At 44.5% G+C, this 9898-nt stretch overlaps 1 protein-coding gene across 1 annotated transcript; it reads left to right on the plus strand.

Annotated features, from left to right (window-relative positions):
- Positions 1–8036: 8036 nt before the first annotated feature.
- On the plus strand, positions 8037–9544 carry LOC139062376 (zinc finger and SCAN domain-containing protein 29-like). Its single transcript, XM_070543171.1, has 2 exons — positions 8037–9077; positions 9331–9544. Exons 1-2 carry the CDS (start codon positions 8639–8641, stop codon positions 9507–9509), a joined length of 618 nt encoding a protein of 205 aa, XP_070399272.1. The 5' UTR covers positions 8037–8638; the 3' UTR covers positions 9510–9544.
- Positions 9545–9898: the final 354 nt, after the last annotated feature.

The following is a 9898-nucleotide window of genomic DNA, read 5'->3' on the forward strand; positions in this document are numbered from 1 at the left end:
TATCTTCAATCTGAAAAGGAAATATTCCCCCTAACAAACTGTGACATGCCAGATTCACCACCTTATGTGAAGCTTTTCTAGAAAAGGAGGACATGTGAATGAATTAGTAATTGCCTTACGAGCATCAGAATCTCAGACCAAACACAGCAGACTGAGTGTGCCTACTCACATAACCAAGTCACATTTATTGCGCTTTAGAATATCACTTGAGGATCTGTTTGGGTTTGTAGAATTGTGTTAAATATTTATAGATTTGACTTACCAGTAGTGTGTTGCCCTGTTCTGAAGTAAGGCGTTTTTATTGTTTCCTTTGGGCGAGGGCATTAGCATGCGTCTGTGAACTCCTTTGTACTATAACTCCTCATGCATAAGGCAGCCATCCTTCGTGAGTCATAATCACTTCAAGCGTAGACAGTGCGACACAGAGCTGGTCTCAAATGCATTCTCAGAGTTCTTCTCAGAGAGCAGCTCTTGGGGAAAATATGCCTACATTTCATTTCATTCTTGCAAACTATACCATCGAGTTTGAGAGATTCTTAAAGCCTTTGTGCATCTTGACACATGCTGTTTCCCTGTCGCTGCAGCTCCTCCCTACAGCCAGTTTTGCCAGTGACCTTCTAACTGATTCCCCTGGCATTGGTGAGGCCTGCAGTCATTTCCAGGGCGCTCTGTCGCAGACAGCATAGTAAATGTTTCCTAAAGGGTCATAAACTGTATGTCAACCAGGCAGCTGGCGATGGTTTTACAAATGATCTTGTCATTATGAAGTATTTCAAAGTTGAAGAATCAGCAATATTGCTTCCTCACTGCCTGAAACAAACAAACAAAAAAGCATCCACGCTCACACGCTGTGATCTGTTTGTTTTGTCCTTCAGCATTGGATTAGGTCTATATTTAGATGAATGGAGTATGCTAATGTGCACCTAGCTTCTGCAAGGCATGTCTGACAGCTTCCAGCTCATGCTCAGCCAAGTCTGTAATCTTTCCCCACAATCCCTGTAATTTTGCTTTTATTTTTATGCTTCCATATTCCCCCACGTTTTAATGTGAATACTGACCCCTATTGTGTTAGCTGGGTTCACACGCAGACAGGTAATTAATCCACAGAGCTAACAGTTGCTCACACTAGGATTATATTGACCATCCTGGTGAATCATCCCCACACTTGGGTGCTTTTTTTCTGTCAGTGTCATTATCCACATCATGCTGTTTTATGTCATGCCTTGTTTATGTAATCCTCTCTTTGTGGGAAAAAGCAGAGGGCCATGCTTCACCACCACAGCCATTTTCATCACATTAGAAGGGTTTTATGTTTATTCTAAAAATATTTGACCTGATTTTTATAGTAAGTTTTAAAAAGTTGCCTTTCTCTTACCCAGACTAACAGAACGTTGCAAACTACTCAAGACGATGGCAAGCACTAACCACTAAAACATCAACAGTATAATTAGAAAAATAGAAACTAAGAAGAGGGAACAGAAGAAGGGCTGTTCTCTCTTTTTAATCAAGCTGCACTTATAGTTTTTCTCAGATCAATAGTAGTTGTTTGCAGGAAGCTTTTCAGCCACAAATTCTGGGCAAATATCTGGATTAGAATGAAAATACCAGAGGTGTGGACTCGAGTCACATGACTTGGACTCGAGTCAGACTCGAGTCATTATTTTAATGACCTCTGACAATCAATAAAAGCTTACAACTTGACTCGGAATTGAACCCCAATGACTGGCGATTTGAATCGTCTTGCATCTGTTGACTTGATGATGACTTGACCGTATTTGATATTTCAGCACGAAAGTGGCACGACATGCAGCAGCACTTTGTTTACAATCAGTTTCAGTTGCACTTTCTGCTTGTTTGAGCAAATAAATGAAGCTTTAAGAAGCTTTATTTCTGGAATTTATAATCATTGTCATTAAATTGAAGTTGGACAGATGACTTGATTGTGACTTGAAAATTTAAAGTTAAGGACTTGGACTTGATTTGGACTTCCACATCAGTGACTTTGGACTCGACTTGGACGTGGCTGTCTTTGACTTGGACTTGACCAGACAGTCTTTTGACTTACTTGTGACTTGCAAAGCAGTGACTTGGTCACACCTCTGGAAAATACTGATCTTGGGAGGAGTAGATTGACAAATAGCAATAATTGACTATAAGAGGTAAAATGTCATGTTTTGAAAATGTATGAACTTTAAACGTTTTCCCAAAATCACATGGGAGAGAACCTTTTAGTCCCAACTGTAGTGTTATGTCTACAGGTGTATGTTGGGGTTTTAATTATGATCAATAAGATGTGATGATTCTATATAAATATAGAGTATCAACCTGATTGATCTTTGAATGTTTAATCAGAAGAATTTAAAGTTCTTTGCTTAGTCAGTGACCATAAACACTTCATATTAATTCAGACAGAGTCAAGTATATAATTAAAATAAACTTTATTTTCTAGACTAAATAAAAACATGACAAGCTATGAATTCTGATGTGTGATGGAATGTGGTGATGGGTGATCAGAACCTTTTTATCTGATAGAAACTGAGTTCTGGGTGCAAAGAGTTTGGTCTGCTTTAACTAGAGAGTTGATCATTTATAGAACCACATCAGACGCAATCTTGCTGTGCCTACGGACCCTTTCGGAGACTCTCTTTTGGATCCGAGATGTCGGGGGGTCAGGGGGTCGGGTGACCCCAAGGTACCGAAGTTCGGAGGAAAAACCGCAGTACGACCAGGTCAGTCCAGAGTCGTCTCCAGGTCACAACAAACAGGTGGACTTGTTTTGCGTCTCAAACGGTTGGACTCTTATGGAGTCGAAGCTGTCAGCTTTGCAGCATTCAAAAAGGTTTTGACTGTCTGTCAGAGAGATGTTTCAAAGAGGCCGATTCCAGATTGGCCACTCCGGAATCTCAACTGGAAACAAACTCCACTCGGCTCAACGAACTTCAACGAATTGAATAACTCGGGAAGTGATCTAAGTTTTATTATTCCTATGTTATGATTCAACACATTCTCTCTCCCAGCACATCAGAAGCAAACACTTGGTCAGCCACCCTCGGCGTCAGACCCCTGAGGTTTCAACTATCAAGGTGGAGGTTAGAAGTAGAGGGTATTTGTAACATGGTATGTTCTAACTTTCCCTTTGTCTGGGCGGCAAATACAAAAATTCACAGTCAGAATGCATGGGAAACAAACATTTGATCACTGTGAGAGTAACGTTTTAGGTAGCAAGAGGGTTAAGGTTAGGATGAGGGTGAGGGAAAGGTTATACATAGTAAAACGTTAAGGTTTAGGTGCGGTTAAATGAGGGTTAAGGCAGGAAGTGGGTGATGGGAAGGTTAAATAACAAGAGGATAAGGTTAGGGTGAGGTACAATGAGCTTGTTCGGTGCCGCATCAGCGGATATCCTATCGCGTCAGTTTTATGCTGCATTGGGATCTGTAGTCAGAAAAGGGAAAAAAAAAACCTTTTCGTACTAAAGTGACAAAAAAGGGCACTTTTGGCGTCGCAGGTTTGACGCGGAGGGTGACTGACCAAGCGTTTGTTTTTGACGCGCCGGGAATGAGAACGTGTTGGCCAAATACATGAAGGCTCATCCTGTACTCTACAACATTCTTGCTGGGATCATGATCTCAGTACCATAGGAAGTGTGTTAGTCTCGGTGGTCTTCTTTAATGACAAAATAATAAAACATCTGCTCGATGTCAGCCATGACTGCTACTCGCTCTCTCCAGAAACAAATGAGGACTCAAGTCATGCGTTTCAAAATAAGGTTAGCTCAAAACTACATAAAGCGCTCCTATTTCAATAAAATTAAGAGCAGAACACCCTGACTCTCTCTGTCCAGCTTTCAGACATTATGAGCCAGATTTTAAGAAGAGCTGTAGCTGAAGTAACATCCATATTATTTACAATGGTTCACCAGTGTTTACAAGTTACACATTCTTCCATCAGCTACTGCAACATCTACATTTGATGTCAGCAGCTCAGTTGTTGCTAAGCTACAAAATCAACCCCCCAAACAATTGTGGTACTGTCTGAAGGTTTCACATTTCACAGTATGTCAACTGCTCTGCCAGAAATAAAGAAAACTGGAGTTTTTTATGTGACTGTCAGAGATGCATTCAGCTCTTCTGCAACACCTGCTGTTGGCACAGCAGATCATATTGTGTTTCTCTGTACTGTGTACAAACCTCTTGTCAGGAGGCAACAAATGACCAGATAAACTGTGAGGATGTTGTTGCTGGGAGCAGAATAATCTGCAGAGATATTCTGAGGATACAGACCGATCCAATACCAAGTAAATGTAGGTCCAGTGTCTGCAATACCAATCCAATACCGATACTTTTCTCAAAGGAAATTTTGTTTAAATTTTTTTTAAATGCAATACAACAATACCTCTTGGTTTCTTTAAATCAATCTACTCTACACTAAATCTCACCTGAATAAAAATAAACGTATTAAAAATTTGGCATTTCGGAGAGATGATAACACTCCAACTAAAATTCATACAGCTATTAATTGTATCATTTACCCTTTGCATTCCATACTTTTAAATTCATATTTAAATAAATTGGATGCCTTAGTTTTAAAAATACAGGGAGCTTGTTTGAATAACAGCACAAAAACAGACAGATGTAAGAACTTTCCTGAATTCATCTGCTATACTGAACATCTTAAACGGCTCCATATTCTCACCTTTGTAAACTGGATAACACCTGCCTATAGCACCAACGGACTCCAAGAGAGATGCCTATTTCACGTTAGCAGCTCCTCTGACCATCATGGCGTTTTCGTAGTCTTTCATAATTTATTTTTAGATGAGGTTTGCGGTGCTACTGCAATACCTCACACTCTTGCTACAGTTAACATACCTCTTTGTTGGTGTTAAAGAAGGAAATCACATCGTTATCGCTGTTTGATGTTATATATGATGTTGTTCCTCTCCACTGCCAGGATTAAATCCATGAAAAACACAACGCTGCACTTCTGGAACGATGCTGGAAGAAAATTAGCTGTTGGGTTACGCGTAAGCTTCATATAAATGAAATTTGACGCATCCCATAAGCGGCTCCTGGGAAAAATAAAACCCCATCCTATCTTTAGAGGTGTGGCGTGCCGCTTCTGGGACATGTGTGGAAATTGCTGCTTGTTTGAAACCCTTCATAGTCTAAGCGGTGTGCTTCCATGCCGCTGATGCTTCCTGTGTGCAGTAGGGGAGATTGTTATGTCTTCGTCAGCTCCATAAGGGAGAGATGCACATGCACCGACAGAAACATTTTGCTCTCAGACTTCGTCAGCTGGGGATTGTTGCAAAACAATTCCTCGGCGGGACAACATATGACGTAGCACTATTCTGGGAAGTCCTGTCACCATTACAGTCACATATCCGGTCCACGATAGTGTATCTACTGTTGTATTTACATTGTTTAAATGTATTTCAGAGATGTTTTAACATGAACAAATTTGTCCCTCATTCCTCTCCACCTCTTCATGCGATTGGCACCTCTAACTCACATTTCTTTTCTTTTTCATCCACAAATAATAAACGCTTGCCCCATATTTTGTGCTCCTTCAGTCACGGGTGAATAGACCTTCTTATTTTCAGATCTTTTCCGCAATGCGTTCTTCAATCTGTTCTGTTTCTGCCGATAAGTAATATCTTTTTACTTTGTGAAGCAGTAACGACAGTGCTGTTGACGAATTTACAGGAAGCGACATCTTTACCAATCACAAGCTTGCGGTCTCTGTCACTTTTGATGGATAGTTAAAAATTTTGGCATGTCCCCGTCACCCTCTGCGAGCCCGTCGGAGGGCTACTGCGTCGACACGTAATGGTGTTGCGTGTCTCAATACTGACACAGACGGAGAAGTATAAATTAGGCTTTAGTAGCTGTGTAAAGAATGGGTAATTTACATCTTATTTATGAACCATAAAATGTGAGATTCCATAGAAATATGAAATATCAGTCTGATGGATCTTTGAATATTTTAACCAGAAGATCGGAACTTTTTATTGCAGGGATTAAGCGACACTTCGTATTAACTCCAAGGAAAGAGAGAGTCAGGTTTACAATAGTTAAAAAAATTATTTCTACACAATTTAAACAAGACTAACTTCAACACTCTGTGTACTGATGGAACTAAGGTGGAGTGAGACGTGAAATAAACAATGGTGTGTGTGTAGAATGTTGATCAGAACCAGCAGATCTGGAGAAGCAGTTAGTTCTGAGTGGGAGTGAATGTTTCGCTCCAAACTTTAGTAGGAGATTTATAACACACATGAAATGCCATCTGTCGGTCTACGTACCCAGGGGAAGCCCCCGTTAGATCCAGAATGCCGAGGTCCTCAAGGACCCTCCTTGGTACCGAAGCCGGTAGAAAAGCAGCGGTGCCGACCATACTAGTCTTGGAATGCTTCCTGGTCACAACAGGTGGCGTCTCCGAGACCCTGTAGGGGTCGTGAGGTTCAGCTTTTATTCTGAAGGAACCATTGCGGTCAGGTGTAACTTGCAACAGATTTTATCCGGCCTGTCCGAGACTTCTCTAGAACACTTTGAACTAAAGAAAAGGTGACGTGGAATAGTTTTCATAATTGTCATATTTTGGTTTACTGGCGAATCAGAATTTGACATGCAAAAAAGGGTTTATACAAACACCACATAAAACTATGCCTTGCACCAGAAACGAAGGTTCTGATTGGATCAGACAAAAGGAAATGTGTCGTGTGACTTTAGCATTACATGTCATTAGTGTCTAGTGCAAATGTCCAGGATTATAATAACTTGTAAAATACTACTGATCACAGGATTATAATATCAAGTAATAACATTGTCATTTCACAGATTGATTGAACATTGGGCTCACATTATTATTGGTAATAACAAAGTTGTTGATTATGTGTTTATCAAAAGAGAGACCTTGAAGGGGGTGCTGGAAAGCGCTCCTTCCAGTGACTCCCTCGTTCTGCTGGGGGACTTCAACACTCACATGGGCAACGACAGTGAGACCTGGAGATGTGTGGTTGGGAGGAACGGCCCCCCTGATCTGAATTTGAGTGGTGTTTTGCTATTGGACTTCTGTGCCAGTCATGGATTGCCCATAATGAACACCATGTTCAGACATAAAGGTGTCCATGTGTGCTCTTGGCACCAGGATACCTTAGGCCGCAGCTCCATGATCGTCTTTGTTGTTGTTTCATCTGACCTGCGGCCGCATGTCTTGGACACTTGGGTGAAGAGAGGGGCGGAGCTGTCAACTGACCACTACCTGGTGATGAGTTGGCTCAGATGGTGGGGGAGGATGCTGGTCAGACCAGGAAGGCCCAAACGTATCGCGAGGGTCTGCTGGGAACGTCTGGCAGAGTCTCCTGTCAGAAGGAGCCACAATTCCCAACTCCGACAGAACTTCCAAAATGTTCCGGGGGAGGCGGGGGACATTGAGTCTGAATGGACCCTGTTCCATGCCTCCATTGTTGAGGCAGCCGACCGGAGCTGTGGTCGCAGGATCATCGGTGCCTGTCGTGGTGGCAACCCCCGAACCCTGGTGGACACCAGCAGTTAGGGATGCTGTCAAGCTGAAGAAAGAGTCCTATCAGGTCTTTTTGGCCTGTGGGACTCCAGAGGCAGCTGGCGGGTACTGGCAGTCCAAGCGGAACGCGGCTCGGGTGGTCGCCAAGGCAAAAACCCGGGCATGGGAGGAGTTCGGTGAGACCATGGAGCAAGACTTCCGTACGGCTTCGAGGAGATTCTGGTCCACCATCCGTCACCTCAGGGGGGAAAGCAGTGCGCTACCAACAATATCTAGAGTGGGGACGGTGTGCTGCTGATCTCTACTCAGGACGTTGTGGATCGGTGAGCAGAATACTTCGAAGACCTCCTCAATCCCACTGACACATCTTCCAGTGAGGAAGCAGAGTCTGGGGACTTTGGGTTGGCCTCTCAAATCTCTGGTGCTGAGGTCACTGAGGTGGTTAAAACGCTCCTCTGTGGCAAGGCTCCAGGGGTGGATGAGATCCGCCCGGAGTTCCTTAAAGCTCTGGATGTTGTGGGGCTGTGTTGGCTGACGCGGCTCTGCAATATCGCGTGGACATCGGGGGCAGTCCCACTGGACTGGCAGACCGGGGTGGTGATCCTCTTATTTAAAAAGGGGGACCACAGGGTGTGTTCCAACTACAGGGGGATCACACTCCTGAGCCTTCCTGGTAAGGTCTATTCAGGGGTTCTGGAGAAGAGGGTCCGTCGGATTGTTTAGCCTCAGATTCAGGAGGAGCAATGCGGTTTTCGTCCTGGCCGTGGAACACTTGAACAGCTCTATACCTTTAGGGGGATCCTGGAGGGTGCATGGGACTTTTCCCAACCAGTCTCCAGGAGTATGGGGTACCAGGCCCTCTGATACGGGCTGGAAAGCCCCATTCCCACCTGTACCGGGTCGGCCCGGGCCGGGCAGCGTAGGTTGTTTACATATCTGGGTGGCCTGGAATTTTCCCAGGCCAACCAAGGCTCATTCTCGGCCCTCTTCCCGAGGGGTACTGCTTCAGGCTGACCTGGCCCAGCACGCCCACTGTCCACCGATTGGTCAAGTCATGTGTTACCCTCCCCTTCAATAACATCTTCTGATTGGCCCTGCGTTGTTATTTATAGTGATGTCACAGAATCGCGCCCTAACTCAAACCTCCATACTCACCAGCGTTGACATGATGGCTTCTCCCTGCTCCCAGACCTCATCTCCTAACCCCTGGAGCAATGAAGAGCTTAAAACCTTCCTCTCGTTGCTCAGCGACGAGAGAATCCAGCGCGAACTGGATGACACGGTGCGTAATGAAAAGATCTTTCAGGGGCTTGCACTGGCGATGTTCACCCACGGCTTTGAACGCACCTCGAAGCAGTGCCGAGAAAAAATAAAAAATCTCAAGGCTGAGTACAGGTCCATCAAGGACCACAACAGCAGGAGTGGAGCAGACAGGCAGCAGTGGAAGTGGTTTGCTGAAATGGACGCCATTTATGGTGAGAGGCCTGTGAGTAATGGCCGCGAGAGTGGCGTGGACACAGCCACTCCAGCTAACACTGGACCTCAGGACAACGGTGAGTGAGCACTTATCATAATAAGTAATAATATGACCTCCGTTTGTGCTACACTGTACTATAGTGCGGACGAAATGCTGTGCTAGCTTTGGGTAGCGCTGATGTGCGACATAACAACAACAGGCTAGGCGACAAAAGGCTAGGCTAACTCCAGGCTAGTTGTGGCATGCCTACTAGCCTAGCTTGCCCATTAACTTCTTCGGTCAGTACTTGTGTTTGTGCATATTAAGTAACTGTTTTCTCATTATAAAAGATACAACTCTGGAAATGTGCGCAGATGGGAGCCAGGACGTGCCCGACACCAGGGACATGGACGCTGGGCCCTCATCTGCCGACAGCGGGCGTAGCTGCAGCCAGAGCATCTCAGCACCGTCGGTGGGCAGCAGACCACGCTACGGTGAGTTCATTTGCAATAACAACATCAAAATATGACAAGCACGTGTGATTACATATACATCTTCTTGGCGTTTATTCAGGAAAAAGGAAGCGGGGGAGCACCAGCGTGTCACCATTGTTGGAGACGCTGGTGGAGAGTGACGCGAGGTTCCTGGAGACTGCGAGGAGGATGAACAGCTTAATGGAGCAGCAAATGGAGGCAGAGGCGGAGGACAGACGCCTGGACAGGGAGGAGAGACGAGAGGAGTGGGCTGAGAGACGAGAGGAGAGGATGGCACAGCAGCAATTCAATGACTCATTTTTGGATGTGCTGCGCAGTTTGGTGTCTGCTGTTGAGAAATCAACCAAATGACCTGATTTTCTTTTATTGTGTTAGGTGTGCAATAAAGTGTTTGACAATGCAACGTGTAATCCATCATTGTTCT

The sequence above is a fragment of the Nothobranchius furzeri genome, chromosome 13 (genome assembly GCF_043380555.1).
Source record: "Nothobranchius furzeri strain GRZ-AD chromosome 13, NfurGRZ-RIMD1, whole genome shotgun sequence".
NCBI lineage: Eukaryota > Metazoa > Chordata > Actinopteri > Cyprinodontiformes > Nothobranchiidae > Nothobranchius > Nothobranchius furzeri.